Source organism: Myxine glutinosa, chromosome 3 (genome assembly GCF_964187855.1).
Source record: "Myxine glutinosa chromosome 3, kmMyxGlut1.1, whole genome shotgun sequence".
NCBI classification, from domain to species: domain Eukaryota; kingdom Metazoa; phylum Chordata; class Myxini; order Myxiniformes; family Myxinidae; genus Myxine; species Myxine glutinosa.
The window spans coordinates 83,162,721-83,187,092 of NC_136263.1; the positions used below are offsets into that span (position 1 = coordinate 83,162,721).

General features: G+C 42.1%; 1 protein-coding gene across 1 annotated transcript in view; it reads left to right on the plus strand.

The window, feature by feature from the left end:
* The window catches only part of LOC137423419 (RNA binding protein fox-1 homolog 3), an 891,619-nt gene that overhangs the window by 310,625 nt on the left and 556,622 nt on the right, over positions 1-24,372 (plus strand). The window contains 1 exon segment of the mRNA XM_078774235.1: positions 18,203-18,247. Coding sequence (XP_078630361.1) covers positions 18,203-18,247 — 45 coding nt within the window.

The following is a 24,372-nucleotide window of genomic DNA, read 5'->3' on the forward strand; positions in this document are numbered from 1 at the left end:
GCTCACAATTCCTTATCCAATGGAAGGCAATTAAAAAAAAAAACTCTGTTGTTCCTTACTCCTGCATAACTGCTTCATATAAAGCCGCGACGTAAACATCAGGAGGCAGGAGCCTTTGGCCGGAATGAGCGGACGAAGCAAAAATTAATACGTTGTAGTTGCATAAAAGACACAAGCGTTCACGTGACTTATAAAATTGATTCAGGGAACACAAAGATGGATTTGCAAAAGCCATACTAAGTGCTTCCGCGTACGATGCATGACAATAGGTCGTTTGTCTCATCACAATGAGACAATTGCTGTGTCTGTGTAATGGCCTTTTCTGTTGGCATCTCACTGTCAAAGCAGTATCATTTTATTACCTTATTATATTTTAATCCAGGAAACTTTGCCGCTATAAAAATCCATCGTTGAAGAAAATCATTTGATGGAGTGTTTGTCAGCTGCTTTTAATGTGTCATGCATGCATCAAAGCCTGAAAAAATAATTGTGGGGTGAATGGTAAATATGGGGATGAAAAGTCAGGAATGACTTATTATTTGGTGAACTAGAATGAAGTGATGTGCCAATCAATGAGGTTGCCCGTGCAAGATGGGCCCGGCCCAGATTTTAATGAAATATTCATTGTGAGGCAACGCCATTTGACTGTGACCTTAAGTTGGTGACCATTGTGACCATTTGTATGTTATGACATAACTCACGATGTAATGAATGACACTTGCCTTGACGTCAATGCACATAATCCGAGAGCTAATGACAGACAGGCCGGCTCGAATTTTTTTTTTTTTTTTTTGGCTTTAACCCTTTTAAGCTGAAATTCTTCCATGCATAAATAGCTGATGGAAGTATGTTGGAAAGGTAGTGGCAGCAGAAACATTAGATAGGTTTCATCCTGACTTATGAAATATCTTCAAAATAAATATCTTCAAATTATCACTGATCCCTCCCTCTCCCTCCCACAGATCTCCCAATGTCCCTGCTCTCAAATGTTGTACTTGTGGGCTTCCCCATCTCTCCCCATCTTGTCTCCCGCTCCCTTTATTTCGTCTTATGTGTCCGTTTGTTTTTTTTGTCATTAAGGTTCGCTCTTACACGAGCCTCGATCTTGTATACAACAACAAAAAAAATCGAGATGCATTCGGGATAGAGGATTACATGGATATTGACAGGACTAGTACGTAGCTTAGGTATGGTTTGGTGATTGTATCTGCTAGAAGCACCGGCTCCCTAAGTGACCCACCAGAGGTGTCATGTTATTTATTATCTTTATGACTATTCATACCATAGCAGAGTACTTACCCTATGGGTGATCCTTTTCCAAGAGTGCAACGTATTCTTCCGACACATCCCTTTATTTGGGTGGTGTATAGGCAACAGACCGCTGCCTCGATTGTTCCCGAAAATAAAATTAACCCGGATTACATAAATGAAGTGAAAACATACGTGCTGCTTAATGTGCACAAATAATACATCGTGATTGTATAGCTTAGATAATCCCAGATTGCTCCCACCCTCCCACAAAGGAAGAAAATGCCAAGATTTTTGTGATTCTTTTTCTCTCCAAAACTTGATGGAATCAAACGAAACTTGCACATGCACAACTTCATACATACATACATACATACATACATACATACATACATACATGCATACATACATACATACATACACATATACATACATACATACATATATACATACATACATACCGGTACACATATACACATATACATACATACATACACACATACATATATACATACATACAGTACATACATATATGCATACAGTACATACAATACATACAATGCATACAGTACATACACTACATACATACAAACGTACATACAATACATACAGTACATACTGTACATACAGTACATACAGTACATACATACACTTACTCCAATATTATAGATGTGCAGTGATTTACTGGTACCCGACTGCAAAGCCGCAATGAGCCGGCGAAGCCAAAGCCTCTTGCCACTATTTTACCCATCACTATGGCATCAGTAGGTTAGGTAGTTGGTAGTAGGTAGGTGTAGTCGGTACCGTACCTAGTTCAAAATGACACCATTTGCATTCTGGATGAGATTAAAATTTATAAAATTTCCTTCTTGATTAATTCGGTGAATTCCGTCTCAACTTCGGATATTTCCGGCCGTGAAAAACCATCCCCTACGGCCGCGAGATTTCTAAAAAATAATTCTTCGTCAATTTTAGAATATTTGACGCCGTTTTCAGCCTCCGAAACGCGGTCATAAGCTTTTTTGAAATATTTTTTCAAATGCTCGAATCTCATTGGTGTTTGGTGACGATTTTCGTTGAGGATAACCAGTGCCCGTATGGGCCCGGGGAACGAGGTTGGTCTTAAAGTATTTTAATTACAAATTAGAGGTGCATAAGATTGTGAATCAAACAATGGCGGGTGAAACAAACTCCTATTGAACTTTTTCAATTTGTTATGCATACTTCCGCATCCGCAAGATGGCGGCCTCCATTGAGCGATTTGGTGCGTCAAAGCTTCGAAATTCTCAAGGGATCCAGCAAAATCTGGCTTTTCAACATAATACGTACGCGTTCATTCACAACACCGGCTTCGCCGGCTATTCTAGATTATTATAGATGACCTTATATATTATTATAGATGATTATTATTGACCATATTGGTCGATAACCTGTGAGAGGGTTTCACCAAAAAGTGAATGTGCTGTTGGTGTTACCCTTTCCCGACAACCATAGCTGTATCTGCTCTCCCTCACGCTCAAATGCACCCTGGTGATATGTCCCTGTCCCAGCCGCACTCCACCACCCTTGTAAAATTAAGTAAATACACTGATGTATGAAATTAATGTGGTTTGGATAAAGCACAGGAATCATGGGTCAAAGAGCTTCATCCTGTTTCCAAGTTTCTTGTATTTCCTTGCATCAACAGGCCTACACTTTCTCTTTTTTTCCTTTAAAGATCCAGGATCATGGAAGAGCCAGATGATGGAGCGTATGCAGGCCGGGTTTAAGGCTATGAGGGGCCTTGGGCTAATAGGAGGGAAGGGCTGAAGTAAGAAGTACATATTACAATAAAATTCATCAAACTAATTTATGTGAACAAAAATTTCCAAAACTCCAAAAGCCTGATCAACAGATCCGCCCCCCAAAGATGGCGATCGGTCACGTGTCCTGTCCTTCTCCATTGACTCTTCACTTTGCTTTACTTTAGAGAAAATAGTTTTTTATTTTTTTCGATCGTTTTCCACTTCCGTTACTGATCATCAATGGCAGATACAGTCGTAATGCAGTTTTAACATTTGGGAAACATTGGGTCATGTTGGATTCACTGACAACGCGGTTGATCCAAATACGGTTACTTTCATCGTCCTTCTCAATATTTGAGAAGGATGTTAATTCAACGAATTGCTGAAATAATTGATTAAAGTCTATTGGGAGATGGTCTGACATATTGGTCGATCAATGTATCAATGCACAAAATGTGAAAAAAGCGACATTCAAAAATTTGAGGGTCGAAGAAATACGAAGGCCTAATGCTATAGGCCTCGGTTGATCTGGTCCTGAGTGTATGAAGTGAGAGTAGGGTCGTGAGAAAACTCATGGATAAACTAAGAAAGGGGACTGAATGGACAGGAAAAGAGGAAGGTGGGGGGTTGATACATAGAGGGGCCGAAACTAGAGGAGAAGCACTAAATAACAAAGAGACCACTGACCTTCCTGGGATGTGTAAGCGATAGACCTTGGACTTCTGCCTCATCATGGAAGATCCCACTAATATTGAGAGCTTTAGATTTCACAGTCCATGACAGACAGATTAAATTATAGGGCATTAGCCTTTAGTGGAGAGCAGTATTTAAAGGTGGGCGCGATTCGGAAAATTTTAAGTCCGCTTACCACTTATCCGCTCCGCCAGCCTGTGTAGTCCGATTCGCTTATCCGCTTCAGCGGCCGAAAATCTTAGTCCGCTTACCGGTTATCCGCTTATCCGCTTCGATTCGATTTTTTAAAAGCGCTTCGACGTTTTTAAAGCGATTTTTGACGTTTCTAAAGGGAATTTAATGCTTTTTAAGCCTAAATAGCCATTTCTAACTACTACAAAGACAAACAAAGCTTTTAAGATCAAAAATATACATTTTTATTTAAATAAAATTTATTCAAAATTTATTGAAATAAAGTTTTCCACTCGACTCTACTCTACTCTACAGTTAATTTAAATATAATTTTAATATATGCAAGTTACATTAAAGAAAAATCAATTTGCCCGTCCTTTCTTTGACAAAAGAGTCTACTAGTCAACAGACTAGCAGTCTGTTGACTAGTCCTCGTCTTCCTCCTCCACCTCGTGGGCCTTCTTGAGGATTTGGAGGTTGCCCTTCATGAAGACGAGGGCCTCGAAGTTCGGTGCAGCCAGGGCCGACCTCTTAGGCCTGAGGATGTCCGACCCGTAGCTGAACACGCGCTCGACCGAGGCAGAGCTCGGGAGCGGCGTGTTATGCCTGAGAAATAGAGTTACCCAAGCATCACGGAACTCGAGCGGGAAGAGATTGGGCGAGAGCCCCGGGTTCCCCCTCAGCGGCTTCCTCGACCAGTTGTTGACCTCTTCCCTGATCTTCTCCTCGAGGTTCTCCTCCTGCTGCCCCTCCTCCATGGCGAACAGGTAGTCCGTACTGCTCGAGCCGGGCTGGGGTCCCTGCTGGGGGGCAGGGTCCAGGTGCTCGTCAGGCAGGACGAGGGCGAGCAGGTCCCTGGCACTGCCGCTGGGCTGGAGAGTCAGAAATCTCTCCATCTTGACGTTATTGCCGCTCCAGCGTCCAATAAAATATTCAGTTTTCACTTATTATTCACTTAAATAAATATTCACAATTCTAGAGTAACGGCTCAGGCTAACAGCTGATTTGGCGAATCGCGATGCGCTTTAATTTTTCGGTAGTCCGCTTACGCTTATCCGCTTCGGTTTCCGGGGGTTGTTCCGATTCGCTTATCTGCTTCGAAAACGTTAGTCCGCTGCAGCGGATAAGCGGATAAGCGGACTTTCGAAGCGGACCGCCCACCTTTGGCAGTATTCCATCGAGCTACTTTGAGTAGCTCTGAATTATCGAGGATAGACTGGGGTTGGCAGAGGATTCCCAGTCTGCGGCTGGTTTTGGAGGCCAGCTTTGCTATGTGGTTGGTCCAGGAGAGGTTATGGTTGATATTGGGGCCAAGAGGTTCAAGAGACTAAACATATTCCAGAGGCTGACTATATAAATCGACAGGTGTGTTTGTCAGATTATCCTTCAGGATTGACATGGTGAGACTGAGATAATCCAGGATTGAAGGACGAGTTCCATTTGTCAGACCATCATGGAATCATTTCCAGATCAGCAAAGTTTGATGCAGCTACAGTCTGCTGAGTTGTGGGGTGGGATATTGTGTGGCACAATGTGGAGTCATCTGCAAAACTCTTTTGATTTGGACCACCTAAGGTCAAAATTTTGATTTGGACCATCAGGACCACCTAAGTTTCAAGAAAAAACTTCGAACAACGGAAGATGGCCACCCAATCTGTGGGCTCACTTTGGAGGCCAGCTCTGCTCCAGGGTCAGCCCAGGAGGCATCTTGACTAATGATGAGGTCTATAAGTTCAAGAGACTGAATCCTCTCCAGTCGTATGTGTGATGATCCTTCCAGAGCAACAGGATGAGTCTGTAAGATTTTCTGGGATTGAAAGACATGTTCCATACATCAGTCGACCAGAATGTAATAATTTCCGGATTAACAAATATTTAAGCAACTGATGTCTGCTTATCATTGGGATGTAACATGTACGGCAGTGTGGAGTGATTTGTAACCGGAAAAGGGACGATTTTTGAGGAGCACTAGCCTCCTTTAGGAGAGGAGATGAGAGTAAAAGGTTTCATTGAGAGCAATATCTTGGCTTCATGAGTGGATGAGGTCAGAAATCCAGGAATGTAGGTGTGGCCTTGTAAGCTTCAGACAGAGAGTTTGGCAAGCAAAGCAGTATTCCCGAGATATGTCCAGATATGTCCTAACCTCTTCTTTGAGATTTAGAGCCTCCAACAATTCCTGAAGGAGTATCAGTAGCATGTCCATCATTGAGTCATTCGAATGAAATCCACACAATGTCAGAGTTCAGGCTCTTTAAAAACAGGAAAGACTTGACATCGGCAGCAAAGATGGATTCCATGACTTTGGTTGTTATTGGAAGTAAGATTACTAGTCTGTAGTTGAGCTCGCAGGACACAGCAGTTACTCATGTGTCTTGTCGAAATTTCACGAGTTAGTCTTAATAACCCCGCTCTCTCCATTTGATCTTTGATGCAACTTATTTTTGCACATACAATGTTGAAAACCTACTAGTCCCCGTCCGTCTGTCCACCCCACCTGCGGTTTCCCAGACTTTTTTCCCCATACGCTTTGACATATTTAACTGAAACTTGGTCCATGGCTTTATTATCAGAAGTTATAGAACACGTTCGAGTTTCAGGGAGTTTCATCAATTTTTAAAATTTTGTTGTGGCCCTTACGATGCCAAATCATTGGGACCGTTAGGGGACATGTATTGCAAAGCAATTCTCCCTCTTGCTATATTTAAAATGCTGACCATGAATAACATTTGTCGAACCCACATGTTCATAAGATTTCCTTTGTATGATATTATTTGTGTGACATGGTAAAAATTGACATTTCCCATCACCCATACATCTATTTATCATTTCCTATTATAATATATTTTTCGATTTTCCTTACTCCTTTTAAAAATCTGCTCCTTAATTACACCCTCCTGCAAACACTTTAAATGGCCTCTTCTCATCCTAGTTATGGGTGGGTGAAAGGTTCCTCACCTGGAATAACACGCCAATTAAATAAATAAATAAATAAATAATTGTGTTTGGTTAATTTTGTTAATTGTCTTTATTCTGCCTTCAAGCAGCAGGATAGCTCAGTTATTATCTTACCTCCCATCGAGGTGTCTATTGAGTTTGATTCCCCCCAAGGATAGGACTGATGGACATAAACTGCTGTTTGTGCGAAATGCCAGTAGGGGTCGATGCATACCAGAATGCACTGTCCATCGAATGGCAATATAAAGCTGGCCGTCTCATCTGAATTTCGGCTTTGGATGTTAAAATGATAAGTGGTACAACATGCAGGATGAGGAGGTGCAAGGGTGTGGATACGCTGCAGACATTTTGTGCTGAATACCTTCCACCTCTGTCTTTGTATAAAGAATATTATTTAGGTTTTTGTATATTTGAAATGTTTGTGCACAACAATTTAAAATGATTTTTAAGCGGTGAAGTTGCTTCAATATTTGGCTGAATCCTTCCTTCAATCCATCCATCCGTCCGTCCAAAAATTAAGAAGAAGAACCTTTTTAGCCCACTGTGTTGAATTCTAAAGGGTTCTAAAGGGTATTTCGAAAGGGTTCTAAAGTGTAATTCTAGAGGGTTCTAAAGGGTAATTCTAAAGGGTTCTAAACGGCAATTCTAATGGGTTCTAAAGGGTAAATGTAATTGGTTCTAAAGGGTAATTCTAAAGGGTTCTAAAGGATAATTCTAATGGGTTCTAAAGGGTAATTCTAAAGGGTTATTCTAAAGTGTTCTAAAGGGTAATTCAAATAGGTTCTAAAGGGTAATTCGAAAGGGTAATTCAAATAGGTTCTAAAGGGTAATTCTAAAGGGTAATTAAAATTGGTTCTAAAGGGTAATTCTAAAGGGTAATTCTAAAGGGTTATTCTAAAGTGTTCTAAAGGGTAATTCAAATAGGTTCTAAAGGGTAATTCTAAAGGGTAATTCAAATGGGTTCTAAAGGGTAATTCTAAAGGGTAATTCAAATGGGTTCTAAAGGGTAATTCTACAGGGTTCCAATCGTTTCTAGATTTGGCCCATGTCATATAAAAAATGGCAAACTGAATTGCTTCCTTCGGACATGGGTGCGATTTATTTTTCCTACAAATGAAAGGTTTTACATTGTAATTTAGTCCAAATCCGTCCAGAACTTTTTGAGATATTATGCTATCTACTATATTAGAGAGCTGTTGGTCTGTCTGTCTGTGTCGCCATTTTTCTCAGAGATGGCTGAAGGGATCTTCGTCAAACTTTCAGAAGTTCATCCGTGAGTGCCTTGGAGTGTTTTAGGCAAAAAAAAAACAAAAAAAAAAAACGTTTTTTTTTCTTTCTTTTTTAAAAAATCGCTCGATCTTGCCTATGCCTTTTTTTAAATTAATGACAGTTACATACAAGTACACATTCGCATAAATAAATACAAAACAATCACCAGACATTTGAACACATAAATCAAACAATTCCGGAAGCGGTCGAGGTTGCTAATAAGGCTTCTTCTTCTTCCTGATTGGCATCACACTTAATTCAGAAACGTGATGGAATTCAGCAGCATATATTCAACGAAAAGGTGAAATGATGATCTGACATTTGTTTTGGATTCTGATTTGGATGTAATTGCTTTTACATTATATTTTCTGTCATTTCAAATTTGTTAATGCTTCTTTTTCTCTTGAGCAATGCCGGGTACTCCAGCTATAAACACTTATATACTTTACTCGGTTTACAAATACAAATACAATTTTGTTTGAGGGGTAACATAGGCTATGTGGCCGCAGCCTCATGCGGAGGTGTGGGGGACCAGCAGAGGAGCGTAAATTCTCTACGTAAATGTGTACCGTGTAGCGCCACCTGGTGGTGGTGGCAGCTATTTAAATTTCCTTTTTTTACCTGGGCAACACTGAGGTTAAAGCACTCTTTGCACGGGTAATTTTTTTCTCCTTCTCATCCCCCTCCCCCAAAACGGAGGAGCCTGTCAAAGCCACACCCCCCCCCCCCACCCCCAAAAGATGTATATGTAGTATATCTTTCCCCTCCCTCTCCCCTCACCTCTCGCATCCCTCCCCCTTCCACTCCCCCCACTCAATTACTCACCCCTCCCTGCTACGCCGGGTACTCCTGCTAGTATCTCATATTTGACCCTGTCTCTCAATGCTGAAGAATCACTTAAAAATTGTCGTATCCGGATCCGGATCTAGATCTTCACCAAAATCGAATCAATTCGTCCTTGTCAAACACCCAACTTGTCCATCAAGTTTCATCCGAATTGAGATATCCTGTTCACAGATAGACAGACAATCAGACAGACAAACAGTGGTGAAAACATAACTTCCGGTCCAACTTCGGTGGCGGAGGTAATGATGTCTTGCCATACAATTACTTTGCCTTGAAACTGCAGCTCCATCTCTGGTTGTGTGCACAATAGTTTATGGAAATGTTCATGCTGTTATGTTATTGTTGGTTCAGTCTTAAGCTTATTTATAATGTGTACATTCCACACTCTCACATTCAATTTAAAGTTTGCTTATGTTGAGAAAGGATGCTCTGTGGTCGTGGGAAGATTGAGAACTGATGCCATGTAGCACCTGATGGGACAGGCATGTATTTTAATTGATTGCTTAATTGAAATACACCATTTATTTGCCTTTAGATGCTGTCTCCAATTCAGGGCCTGGCTTTTCTTTGGCTTCACATTTTTCTCTTACTCCTTGGTTTTGTGGAATAACTCCCCTAGCGATTTCCTGCTGATGGTTAGCCGTGGCTTGTTCTTGCCCTTGCCATCATACAAGCACACACTACTCACCGTGAAAGGTGGCAAAGCCTTAGGGTGGACCTTGATCTGTACCAATTTTTCTTTCTACAATTTCAACATCCCTCGAGGGGACTCCATGGGTTACTTTCTGCTGCAATTGTTTGCCCTGCAAGCAACGATTCCTCTTTTCCTGACCAACTTCACTCATTTTGAATATGACAACTCTGGCACTTATTTGGTTTAAATGTAGGTCATAAATGTGACTCGCACCGATTTTTATTATATTTGTGGACGGGGTGTCGTCCCGATCTGGGTCTCGGCACGGTTGTCGCCGGTCCAATTGACTATCCTGATTGAATTATGTGCCCCACGCCCGATGGTCCAGATGACATAAAGTATAACTAAGTCCAAAGCCCTTGCAATTGTCACCGACAGTTTGTTCTACATAAGCTCGACCCTCAACAATGGAATTGTGCAGAATGAAAGAGCGTCTCAAAATTAAATACGGGCGGGGCTTCAATTGGGAGGCGCAAATGAAAAGGCAAAATATCAGAAATTGAAGGCTTTTTTAAATTTTAAACGATTTATATAAACGTCCGTTAAATCATATCACACGCAAATCATCAAAATCTAAACAGAATTTGTAAAATTTCAATAAAAGCCACATCACTGTTCATATCGGTAAATATTATTCCATCGTATTTGGAAAAACTGGAAAATTGTAAAAATTGGAAAAATGGGAAAACAATATAGCCTATTTTACTCGAGGGGGTCCCTGGATTACCCACCCAAAATTTCGTTGCGATCGGTTCAGCCGTTTTTGTGGTACCTGGGAACAGACAGACAGACAGACAGACAGACATTTGGTGAATTACAGTAAGATAAAATAAAATATAGCAATTTATTCAATTAACCGACATGCATTTTAAATTGCTACACCATGAGTATAAACTTTATGAGTGCATAAGCAAGTATTTATTCTCAAAAAGATTCAACTCAATATAATGTTTAGTTTAATAACAAAAACATATGTTCATTTCCATAAATAATAATCAATCATAAAAGTATTTACCATTTTTCTTGATCTCTGTGCGGATAAATATTCGCGTTGCCCGAGAAAAGCGCGTGTAAATGAACAATATTAACGCTGAAACTCCCTTTATGTATTAATTCTTTGTTCTCGTTGGACCAATCTGGCTGAGAGTAACTTCCATTCAAATGGGCTCATGGTGCTGACATAATGGAAAGGAAGTGTCATGTCCTACATTTTGTCTGACGAAGCACAGCCATGGCCTCATTCATGGCCACAGCATGGAGGGCGCCTGCTCATTGTGCTCTTTTGAGCCATTACACGGCAGAAATTCCACTAATGACCAGTGTCATCCTGTTTTTGCCCAGACACAGCTACAGCCTCGGGAGGGTTGCTCCTGGATCCAGCTGAGGCTAGTTGACTCGTTTCTCATGGAGGAGCACTCCAATTTGGCCTTGCTTCACCGCAGCTGCTCCGTATCGTTACCCAGTACTCGCATGTTTTCTGTACCTCAGCTCCTCACAGCGCTCTGTCTTGTCTGCTGCCATTCGACTCTCTGGTGTCACCCTAATCTTGCTTTTTTGGGAAGTCAGCCAATCAGAAATCATCATGTGGCCAGAAGAGAATGTTTTTTGCATGGTCAGTTTTCAGCAAGTATCTAAACCATTATGTCATCTTTTCTCCAACCTGTCTGGACGTCTATACTGGCTGGACGTGCAAACCTGGTGTGATTCAGACAAAATATAATAAGAACTAGAAAGCATCTGAAAATGCAAAGCCCATCTGCGTCCATTTGTATTCAGACGTCTTCTTCTTCTTCTTCCGTATGCTCAAAACACCGAAAACTGTTTAAAAAACTAGAACGGCACTTGGTAGAGCGCATATCTCAGCCAGGCCGAACAGTTTGTTTTGTATCCCACTGATAGACCTGATCTGGATTCGGACCTGAACCAAAATCTAATCGGCTTGTTCTTGTCGCCTAACCAACCCATCCACCAAGTTTTGTCATAACTCATCCATAACGTTTTTAAATATCATGTTATATATCGCTTTATGCCCGATCTCTCAATGGTGAACAATCACTTAGAAATTAAATAATTCTCGTATCCGAATCCATATCCAGATCTTCACCAAAATCTAAATTCACCAAATCTTCACCACAAAAATCTTCACCAAATTTCGTCTGAATCCGTCCACAACATTTTTGAGATATCTTGTTCATAGACAGACAGAGAAACAGACAAACAGACAGAGGTGAACACATAACCTCCATCCACCTTTGGTGGTGGAGGTAAAAGTACAAAATGAAAATTGATGATTTTATGCAGCCTTGACCTCTGAGCTTTAGATCTAAAAAAAAACAAAAACCCAGCTTCTAGCTTTTGATTGGCGAACCAATTATGTGACCTGCAAATTCTTAACATTTCAGGTTAATTGAAGGAAAATTGATGATTTTATGCAACCTTGACCTTTGACCGCTTGATCTAAAAAAAAAAAACAATCAGCTTCTAGCTTTTGATTGGTGAACCAATTCAGTGACCCAATCTGCAAATTCTTAAATATCAGGTCAATCGTCTGAAAATTGACGATTTTATGAGATGCTGACCTTTGACCTACCTTTTGACCAAATTATGAATTTGCCTTCTCCATATTCTCATAATAAAGCTTTGTTGAAAATTTGATGACAAAACTCAAATGGTAAATTTTAACCAGGTCAATTGGATGAAAATTGATGATTTTATGTGATGCTGGCCTTCAACCTTTTGATCTTTTGCCAAAATTATTGATCTGTCTTTTCCATATTATCATAATAAAGCTTTGGTGCAAATTTGATGACAGTAGCTCAAATGGTAAAAAAAAAAACGTTACGTTACAGCCCAAACAGGCACGCACGCACACACACACACACACACACACACATACACACACACACACACACACACACACACATACACACACACACACACACACATGCACACACACACAGGGGATGCGATAACAAGCCATAAGTGTACAGTAATGTAATATAGCAAGTACATGAAAAAAATTTACATAGTAAAATCTGTATGTCCATTGTCCACACTCCACATATAGTCAGGTTCACTATGTTAACAAATATAATTTCGTTCAAAATTTTGGTAGATTAGCAAAACTATACATTTTTGGAATATTCAGAGCATGAGGAATCCAAAAATTAATGCTTAGAAGATGTGATGTTATAGGTTATATAAAAATTGTTTTTTCGTTTTCCTATAACAAAACATGTTTTCCTATAACATGTGATGTTATAGGAAAAATTAATGAAGTTATAGGAAGTTATAGGTAGTATCAGATTGAACTATAAGTCCTATACACAGGATCTACGAGGTCTATACCGTTCAGGAATATGCTTTTACAGATCTTCATCACTGTCCTGAGTGGCATTTTCGCAAAGGTGTCTACGCAAATGTAAACATTAATTTTTGGATTCCTCATGCTCTGAATATTCCAAAAATGTATAGTTTTGCTAATCTACCAAAATTTTGAACGAAAAAACATAGTGAACCTGACTAATACAACAGCACAGATGAAAACAATCTTTCAAATCTCTTCGGCAATATCTAAGCCCCCTTTCTCCTCTCCCCCGAAAGTCACATCTTCTGTCTTTGTTTTCAACTCTGAAAGACATTGTCCTTTTTCTTTTTGAGGTCATGCTTCACACACTGTATCTTGCGACATCTGCTAGCTAGAGATTGGCTTTGGAAACGTGTCCATTTTGTGTTGGGTTACTCGACGTTTTGTAATCAGCATTGTAATGGAGAATGAAGGACTGCATTTTGGTTGGATGTGCCACAAGTGCAGATGCCAAGGTTGTGGATCATGTATTTTGCTCAATAATTTCTCTCTTTGTCTATCTCTACCAGAGCGACCACCTTACGTTATTATGAAACAAATAAACAAGCAAGCAATCATTTCAGGAATGAAAAAGCATTCTTTTGTGCCTCAAAATGTTTTTTTGTGACTTATCACCACCTTTTGTTATGGAGCTCTCTACCAATGGAGGCCATTTGTCATCATAAGAAAGAAGGGTCTCTTTGTCACCGAAGGCGTTGTGCTCAAGTGTAATTCCTTCTGCCAAGCCATGCCAGTCCGAGGATCGAATCTGGCTTTTTAAAGGGCGTGTCCTCCCTTGGCCTAGCATCATGGCTTCAGGTCGCAAAAGTCTTTCGAAAGGTGGTAATCGAACCCTGGGCCTTGCGAATATATATTTATTGGACATTGCGAATGGATTAGTCTGATATCCACAGACTTTACGGAAGGCTTGAATGGCCAAGTTGATGTGTACTGTTGAATCTGCTTTGTTGCAATGGAGTGATACCACATCCTTCGAGAGAGAGAAAGGAAAGACATCCATGAACAATAATTGTGTGCGCTTACCTTCATTTCTCAAATTGTTGCTTCATTGGCATCCAACGTCTGTGACTCCTACCCCAATATAACGTTAAAAAAAAAGCAGAAGGTCTCTTTATTGACTCTGATATAATGTCACACGTTAAGCATTTCTGTGAGGTCAGAACACAACCTGGTCCCATTTTACATTCACACCTGATCAACATTTACATCATTGATTCGCTACATTGGGCGTCTCGTGCATCTAGATGCACCGACCTTCAGTAGGCGTGTGGGGTCGTGATTACCAGTCCTTGGAATTGCAATGTGACATTGAGGAAGTTTATAGGGAGGGGTAACTAAACAAGACTGGGTCTATCAACGGCGTAGCCGGGCTCGTTTGATACGTGTTAGTATGACCAGGGTGGGGATACAAGTTCGCAGTTAGCAAATAATGTAAGTATTAAAAAATTTTCAATAAATTCCACATTCCTGTGCCACCTTCATTCAAGCGTCAGACATTAACAGCATGTTCGTGAAGGACTTGGACAAAAAATGTGCCCAGTCTGAATGTTGCTAAATCCGGACAATGGCGAAACTGCAAATGGGAATCCACGAATGTCAAGGATGGAAACCATTACGTCATTTCCTCATTCTGCTTTAAACTCCTTATCTCTATATTTTCATTCCAAACAGCATCATTCATCATTCCAATCACAAATTAATACTGTAATATTAATATATCAAAATATAATGTTAAATCACGATTGTATTGAGATATTATCAAAGCAGCGAACCGTCATCACTTTCTCACTTCTGGATTCGGGAGCAATGTCCTTGTCGATCCATTTCAAAATAATAATTGTATTGAGGAATTTCTGAAACCTCCTACTTACCTTATGACACCCGTTGGAAACCCAAAACGTTCCACAGAAGGTTATTATATTTCTTTTTAGTAAAATATGCAACTGTAATGGTTACTAAATGCCACCCCCTGTCATATGACTATATCCTCAACTCTGATTGGTGGACGTTTGTGAGGGACTACAAACATACACCGGACGGACAGACAAACGCTGTCCCAGACGGCATTGCCATACGGGCTGTGCCATAAAAAGACGTGAATGGCGTTGGAAGGAGGAGGGAAGCAACAAAATCAGTCGGAATAATACTCTCCTCCTCTTTCCCCTTCCCCTCCAGATTGCCACATGTATAAGGTCGATAAATGAAAACATAACTCATTAGAGGCCATTTTTCCCCACAGAGCAGGCGTTGGCCTTTTTCGGGTCTCCTTTTCGAAGCAATGTTTTATGGCCGAATGCCCTTCCTGCTGCCAACCCTGTTAGTTGCCTCCTGCAACACACAGGGAATTACCAGTGAGAACTGGTACTCAATTTGCCGACCTGAGAAGGATGACAGGCTGAGTCAACCCCCCTGGGGTTGTTAATTCAGCGATCGACCAGGATTCGAACCCAGGATCCTGGGATCCCAAGCCAGCACCCTAACCGCTAAGCCAACACCAGGCTATTATAAGGTCGATAAATAATAAAAGCAATATCAAATCTATCCACATAGCATCACGGTAGTACATTGTCTTATTATAACGCATTCATTTACCTCCCCAACTGCCAGGTAAACTACTTGTTTTCATATGAATGATGTGTATAGAGATTTGACGTGCTCTGTGATGTAACTTAGCACATGTAATGGAAAATTCCATCGTGATAACTTGCCTTGGGTGTTCACATTCACAGTAGGTAAAAAAAACACCCAGAATGGGGCACGTTTCACCAATATTGTTTGTTAAAACGTTATCAATACATTTTTCTTAATACAAAAAGGCACAGATAGTTTGTTTGCATAAATAATGAATAAGTGCAATGTGAGTTCTTGGGATAAGCTTTGCCAGCCCTTTTTGGAGTGCGTTATTCAGGGTTGAGTCGTGCCCCCTTGCGCCCCCTTGCTGTGCTGGGCAACCCCTGTGAAACGATTTGCTCTATAAGTCCAGACTATTTGTGACAGATAAGCTGCAAGCACAACTCATTTTGGTCTGCCACATTTTAATGCTGGTTTTTTTTTGTATATTCTTAAGGTTGCAATTGGAATTTATCATAAGGCCGTACTAAGGATTGGGTTTGCGTGCAAGCACAATAGAGCAGGGATTTGCAGAAATTGAATCGTACATCATATGCAGCCTTGGCCTGTCCGCGTGTTTTGAGCGTGCGTCGAAGGGCGTCAGAACGTGTGTGCACCCTAATGCGGCCAGACAGCATCATCTTGATTCTTCTAATTGGATTCCTTTTTCCTTGGCCAAGGATGCCTAATTCAATAGGTATTTAAGGGGATCCCAGGCTTCAGCTACTCAGGAGAGAGCAGCACGTATTACTGGATGGGGGTGACCAGTGAGAGATTCATCCTTGGCGCACTGTGGCATACGCATGATGGGGCGTCATGTTTACTTATCACACCTCACATTCTAAATCCTCTTCCGCTGTGTTTTGGTGCCTGTTCCTACAAATCCTCTCTCCTTCCATTTCACATCACCATTTAGATTATGTACACCATGTGTATGTATATATATATATGCTCAGTGCTCCCACCTCTAGCCTTATCAAATGACTCAACGTTTCAGACAGCAACACAGAACGATCGTGCCTCCGGTAACCTTTATCAAGAGTGAACTCTCTGATTTAGCTCTCTCCAGATAAACACAAAGTGTGGCAAGTACTAAGTCAGTCAACCAATCAGAGAACTGTGGTATCAAACCTCGTGATGATTAGCCAATTGTAATGGGTGGTTAATCAGGCAATGACAAGATTGTATTACCAATGTGTCATTGTTATTAAAGGGAACATTATGATTGGAACCTCATTGCCTGTGATGGTCTAGTGATATAATGAAGATCAACCATGTCCCACTGTATCTCTATCCTCCTCACGTCGGTGCATCTCTCGTGTGTTTATGCATGAGTGGTCCATAAGCCTGCAGCAAAACCACAGCCTCCTCTGAGAGAGGTGAACACATTTCTCCAGTGTGCCATGCGCTCAATATCCGCCTCCTGGCTCGGTTGTGGTTCACGGCCAAGATGCTGACATTGTTCCGTAAGGGCGTATGGCAAGCCCTTAAACCATTTTGGGCATTGGCAGACCTCTCAGGCTTGGTACATTCAATGTCTTTGTCGTGTTCTTTGTTACTTTGGTTCAAGGTCCTTCTGGTCTCTCCCATGCATTCAGCATTGCAGCCACATGGAGCCATGCAGACCCCATTTGCGTGGTCATCCTTTGCTAACTCTCCTGTAAATGCCTTGTAATGGTGTAAAGGTGAATGCTTCACCCTCACTCCTTCCGATCCCAATACTCTGCCAATCCTGTGTGAATTCAATGTAATATATATATATATATATATATATATATATATATATATATATATATATATATATATATATATATACATATGCAGGTACAATTCTCTGATTTGCGAGGACTTTCTCAGTACGATCTCCCAATAAGGGCACAAATGGTCCAGGCTCCACCTATTAGGCATGAGCTTAGTAGAACTCCAGCCTCCGCCATCTCTGTGGGATTGAACTGCAGCCGATACCGGGAAGGGAATTGAATAAATCCATGGAAGAGGGAACATCCATGGACAAGCATGGAGCAGAAGATCCTCCCTGGAGGTGGGAGGAAGAGCTCAGGAGGGGCGACGAGGGGGTGGGGTGGGCGGACGAGGTGGACGTTCACATCCACACGCCGACTCGCATCCGACATACAAAGCACTATGCAATAAATTATGCCAACAAAAAGCGGCAAAACAATGTGAACGCAGGGAGCACAGTGATTTGCGAGGACGCGGACCAATCCGCCATGCAAGACTAAACTGTCACCAACGGAACTTAAGGTGGATCGGTGTCACCACCTCACCACTCAACACCTCTGTGGAGGAGAGCCGGCTTGTCCTCAAAACGTTAAGCCTCATAAATAATTAATTATTTTACAGCTCAGAGTGAACCCTGAGCTGCAATTTGAACTTTTACCAATTTGAACCCTGAGCTGCAAATCTTCCGACATGTCTGTGCATATATATATATATGTATATAAGTCTTCCTTTTGAATCTCTGTTTTCCCATTGAAAATGACCCCTGCCAATCGCTAATGATGTCATGTTCTCTTCTTCCACAACCCATCCCCTTTTCTGTTGCAGAGTGGTTTCTTGGACTTTGTCTCTGTGGAACACTGCAGGACTGAGGTAAAATATTCTGTTGTGAGTTGTTGCTTTGCAATGTTCAGCTGATCCGTTACAATTCCCCACCTGTGCATCGGTCATTGAGGAGAGCATATACCATTACATATGGAATGATTGTGCTCAAACGGTGGCAGGACATGCGTTTTAAGGAGCAATCTGTTTTGTCTCTGATGTGATTGCTTGACAGTGATGTGATTTTTAAGGCCTGGCATTTCCTTTGTGCTGAAAAATGGCCTGGAGGACATTTAATGCAGAGTACAACCAAATCGGGACAGGACATAGGTGGCAACAGAGCAGAGCACACATGAAGGACTGAGATTAAGAAAGGATCGTATGGCTTTAATTGCATTGGCATTGATCGGCATTTCGCTTCCGCCTTTGTTTAGAGGGGCCCGGATTCATTAGTTAGTGACACCATGACGAACGGCCTGTGCACCATGCGTCACCTCCTGTTTGCTGCCGCATTGAGTGTACCCTATGGCTTGATGTCCGGACTGCCTGGAGCCCCTGGGGGCAGAGCAAGCTTATATGCCTGCCTGCTGAGCCGACGCTGCTGTCGAAACTGGCTCCACCTGCTATGGTTGCCCTTTCTCAGTACGATCTTCCAATACGGGCACAAATGGTCCATTTCCATTTGGCAGGCAAACGATCCAGCAGCGTAATCACTTGAAAGGCATAAACAAATGGCTGCAGAAAATGGCTTCCCCTTGATTGTGACTTAAAACAAAGTTAAAAATTGTGTTAGCAAACTTAAATGTTTTTTATTTTAATCTTGTTCTTAGCACACAGATGCATTAATTGGATAGCAGCCATTGAATTGAAATCGTTGCTGCACGTTGTACGGTTGAGGATGGAGAGGGCATTTACGTACTGTGTTTATGATGAACGGATTGCCATGTGGCACCTCGGGCATGGCACGCGGGCGACAAGCATGGCATATTGACGGCTTGGGTCAAAAGGTGGCATAATCGTGCGCCAGGCCGTGGAGCTGCAGCCGATTGCCCGTAAGAACATCGAGCATTTTGGCTTTTTCCCCTTTGTCTCACTACTTTCTTTTCAACCTTTTTTCCCAGGGGATGGTTTCTGAGGAACTCAGAAGGCTCGTATATGTTTTTCCCACAAAATAAATGCTGGAAGAAAATGGCTCACTGGAGGATGGCCTCCGACAATGTTTGCCAAGACTTGCAATCCTTCTTGTTCCTCTTTCACTAATGCTATCTCCTTCCATTTTCCATGAAAATCACTCCACGATTATAGCTGGGATCATTTTGAGAACAAATTGTTTCCTAATGAATAAAAGGACGCGGGATGTACTTGGAACAAGCTAGTGTTGAACATACATAGTACATCAAGCTAAGGCATCATCTTTGCTTGAAGGGCTTCTTCTATGTGTGCATGGTTGGGAACTGGCTTTGTATTACTGCCTCAACCTGATGATTTATGATCTTACCCACAGTTACCCACAATATTCCTTGTCTTGCGTGGCGAAGAGAGGTCTTCTCGGTTTCTGGTACATAGCTCTCCCACAGTTACCCACAGTCACCCATAATATTCCTTGTTTTGCGTGGCGAAGAGAGGTCTTCTCGGTTTCTGGTACATAGCTCTCCCACAGTTACCACAGTCACCCATAATATTCCTTGTTTTGCGTGGCGAAGAGAGGATTTCTCTGTTTCTGGAACATATCTCACCCACAGTTACCCACAGTCACCCACAATATTCCTTGTTTTGCGTGGCGAAGACAGGATTTCTCTGTTTCTGGAACATAGCTCTCCCACAGTTACCCACAGTCACCCACAATATTCCTTGTTTTGCATGGCTAAGAGAGGATTTCTCGGTTTCTGGTACATAGCTCTCCCACAGTTACCCACAGTCACCCACAATATTCCTTGTTTTGCGTGGCTAAGAGAGGATTTCTCTGTTTCTGGAACATATCTCTCCCACAGTTACCCACAGTCACCCACAATATTCCTTGTTTTGCATGGCTAAGAGAGGATTTCTCTGTTTCTGGAACATATCTCTCCCACAGTTACCCACAGTCACCCACAATATTCCTTGTTTTGCGTGGCTAAGAGAGGATTTCTCTGTTTCTGGAACATAGCTCACCCACAGTTACCCACAGTCACCCATAATATTCCTTGTTTTGCATGGCTAAGAGAGGATTTCTCGGTTTCTGGTACATAGCTCTCCCACAGTTACCCACAGTCACCCACAATATTCCTTGTTTTGCGTGGCTAAGAGAGGATTTCTCTGTTTCTGGTACATATCTCTCCCACAGTTACCCACAGTCACCCACAATATTCCTTGTTTTGCATGGCTAAGAGAGGATTTCTCGGTTTCTGGTACATAGCTCTCCCACAGTTACCCACAGTCACCCACAATATTCCTTGTTTTGCATGGCTAAGAGAGGATTTCTCGGTTTCTGGTACATATCTCTCCCACAGTTACCCACAGTCACCCACAATATTCCTTGTTTTGCATGGCTAAGAGAGGATTTCTCGGTTTCTGGTACATATCTCTCCCACAGTTACCCACAGTCACCCACAATATTCCTTGTTTTGCATGGCTAAGAGAGGATTTCTCGGTTTCTGGTACATAGCTCTCCCACAGTTACCCACAGTCACCCACAATATTCCTTGTTTTGCATGGCTAAGAGAGGATTTCTCGGTTTCTGGTACATATCTCTCCCACAGTTACCCACAGTCACCCACAATATTCCTTGTTTTGCATGGCTAAGAGAGGATTTCTCGGTTTCTGGTACATATCTCTCCCACAGTTACCCACAGTCACCCACAATATTCCTTGTTTTGCATGGCTAAGAGAGGATTTCTCGGTTTCTGGTACATAGCTCTCCCACAGTTACCCACAGTCACCCACAATATTCCTTGTTTTGCGTGGCTAAGAGAGGATTTCTCGGTTTCTGGTACATATCTCTCCCACAGTTACCCACAGTCACCCACAATATTCCTTGTTTTGCGTGGCTAAGAGAGGATTTCTCGGTTTCTGGTACATAGCTCTCCCACAATTACCCACAGTCACCCACAGTATTCCTTGTTTTGTGTGGCTAAGAGAGGATTTCTCTGTTTCTGGAACATATCTCTCCCACAGTTAACCACAGTCACCCACAATATTCCTTGTTTTGCGTGGCTAAGAGAGGATTTCTCTGTTTCTGGAACATATCTCTCCCACAGTTACCCACAGTCACCCACAATATTCCTTGTTTTGCATGGCTAAGAGAGGATTTCTCTGTTTCTGGAACATATCTCTCCCACAGTTACCCACAGTCACCCACAGTATTCCTTGTTTTGCGTGGCTAAGAGAGGATTTCTCTGTTTCTGGAACATATCTCACCCACAGTTACCCATAGTCACCCATAATAATCCTTGTTTGCATGTGGAAGAGAGGATTTCTCTGTTTCTGGTACATAGCTCTCCCACAGTTACCCACAGTCACCCACAATATTCCTTGTTTTGCGTGGCTAAGAGAGGATTTCTCTGTTTCTGGAACATATCTCTCCCACAGTTAACCACAGTCACCCACAATATTCCTTGTTTTGCGTGGCTAAGAGAGGATTTCTCTGTTTCTGGAACATATCTCACCCACAGTTACCCATAGTCACCCATAATAATCCTTGTTTGCGTGTGGAAGAGAGGATTTCTCTGTTTCTGGTACATAGCTCTCCCACAATTACCCACAGTCACCCACAATATTCCTTGTTTGCGTGTGGAAGAGAGGATTTCTCTGTTTCTGGTACATAGCTCTCCCACAATTACCCACAGTCACCCACAATATTCCTTGTTTGCGTGTGGAAGAGAGGATTTCTCTGTTTCTGGTACATAGCTCTCCCACAATTACCCACAGTCACGCAAAATATTCCTTGTTTGCGTGTGGCAGAGAGGATTTCTCTGTTTCTGGTACATAGCTCACCCACAGTTACCCATAGTCACCCACAATATTCCTTGTTTTGCGTGGCTAAGAGAGGATTTCTCTGTTTCTGGAACATATCTCACCCACAGTTACCCATAGTCACCCACAATATTCCTTGTTTTGCATGGCTAAGAGAGGATTTCTCTGTTTCTGGAACATATCTCACCCACAGTTACCCATAGTCACCCACAATATTCCTTGTTTTGCGTGGCTAAGAGAGGATTTCTCTGTTTCTGGAACATATCTCACCCACAGTTACCCATAGTCACCCATAATATTCCTTGTTTTGCATGGCGAAGAGAGGATTTCTCTGTTTCTGATACATAGCTCACCCACAGTTACCCACAGGCACCCGCAATATTCCTTGTTTTGCGTGGCTGAGAGAGGATTTCTCTGTTTCTGGTACATAGCTCACCCACAGTTACCCATAGTCACCCATAATATTCCTTGTTTTGCGTGGCTAAGAGAGGATTTCTCTGTTTCTGGTACATAGCTCACCCACAGTTACCCACAATCACCCACAATATTCCTTCTTTTGCGTGGCGAAGAGAGGTCTTCTCGGTTTCTGGTACATCGCTCTCCCACAATTACCCACAGTCACCCACAATATTCCTTGTTTTGCGTGGCTAAGAGAGGATTTCTCTGTTTCTGGTACATAGCTCTCCCACAATTACCCACAGTCACGCACAATATTCCTTTGTTTGCGTGTGGAAGAGAGGATTTCTCTGTTTCTGGTACATAGCTCACCCACAGTTACCCATAGTCACCCACAATATTCCTTGTTTTGCATGGCTAAGAGAGGATTTCTCTGTTTCTGGAACATATCTCACCCACAGTTACCCATAGTCACCCACAATATTCCTTGTTTTGCATGGCTAAGAGAGGATTTCTCTGTTTCTGGAACATATCTCACCCACAGTTACCCATAGTCACCCACAATATTCCTTGTTTTGTGTGGCTAAGAGAGGATTTCTCTGTTTCTGGAACATATCTCACCCACAGTTACCCATAGTCACCCATAATATTCCTTGTTTTGCATGGCGAAGAGAGGATTTCTCTGTTTCTGATACATAGCTCACCCACAGTTACCCACAGGCACCCGCAATATTCCTTGTTTTGCGTGGCTGAGAGAGGATTTCTCTGTTTCTGGTACATAGCTCACCCACAGTTACCCATAGTCACCCATAATATTCCTTGTTTTGCGTGGCTAAGAGAGGTCTTCTCGGTTTCTGGTACATCGCTCTCCCACAATTACCCACAGTCACCCACAATATTCCTTGTTTTGCGTGGCTGAGAGAGGATTTCTCTGTTTCTGGAACATAGCTCACCCACAGTTACCCACAGGCATCCACAATATTCCTTGTTTTGCGTGGCTAAGAGAAGATTTCCCTGTTTCTGGAACATATCTCACCCACAGTTACCCACAGTCACCCACAATATTCCTTGTTTTGCGTGGTGAAGAGAGGTCTTCTCGGTTTCTGGTACATAGCTCTCCCACAATTACCCACAGTCACCCACAATATTCCTTGTTTTGCGTGGCTAAGAGAGGATTTCTCTGTTTCTGGAACATATCTCACCCACAGTTACCCATAGTCACCCATAATATTCCTTGTTTTGCGTGGCTAAGAGAGGATTTCTCTGTTTCTGGAACATAGCTCACCCACAGTCACCCACAGTTACCCACAGGCACCCACAATATTCCTTGTTTTGCGTGGCTAAGAGAAGATTTCTCTGTTTCTGGAACAAAGCTCACCCACAGTTACCCACAGTCACCCACAATATTCCTTGTTTTGCATGGTGAAGAGAGGTCTTCTCGGTTTCTGGTACATAGCTCACCCACAGTCACCCACAGTTACCCACAGTCACCCACAATATTCCTTGTTTTGCGTAGCTAAGAGGATTTCTCTGTTTCTGGAACATAGCTCACCCACAGTTACCCACGATCACCTACAATATTCCTTGTTTTGCATGGCTAAGAGAGGATTTCTCTGTTTCTGGAACATAGCTCACCTACAGTTACCCACAGTCACCCACAATATTCCTTGTTTTGCGTAGCTAAGAGGATTTCTCTGTTTCTGGAACATAGCTCACCCACAGTTACCCACGGTCACCCACAATATTCCTTGTTTTACGTGGCGAAGAGAGGTCTTCTCGGTTTCTGGAACATATCTCACCCACAGTTACCCACAGTCACCCACAATATT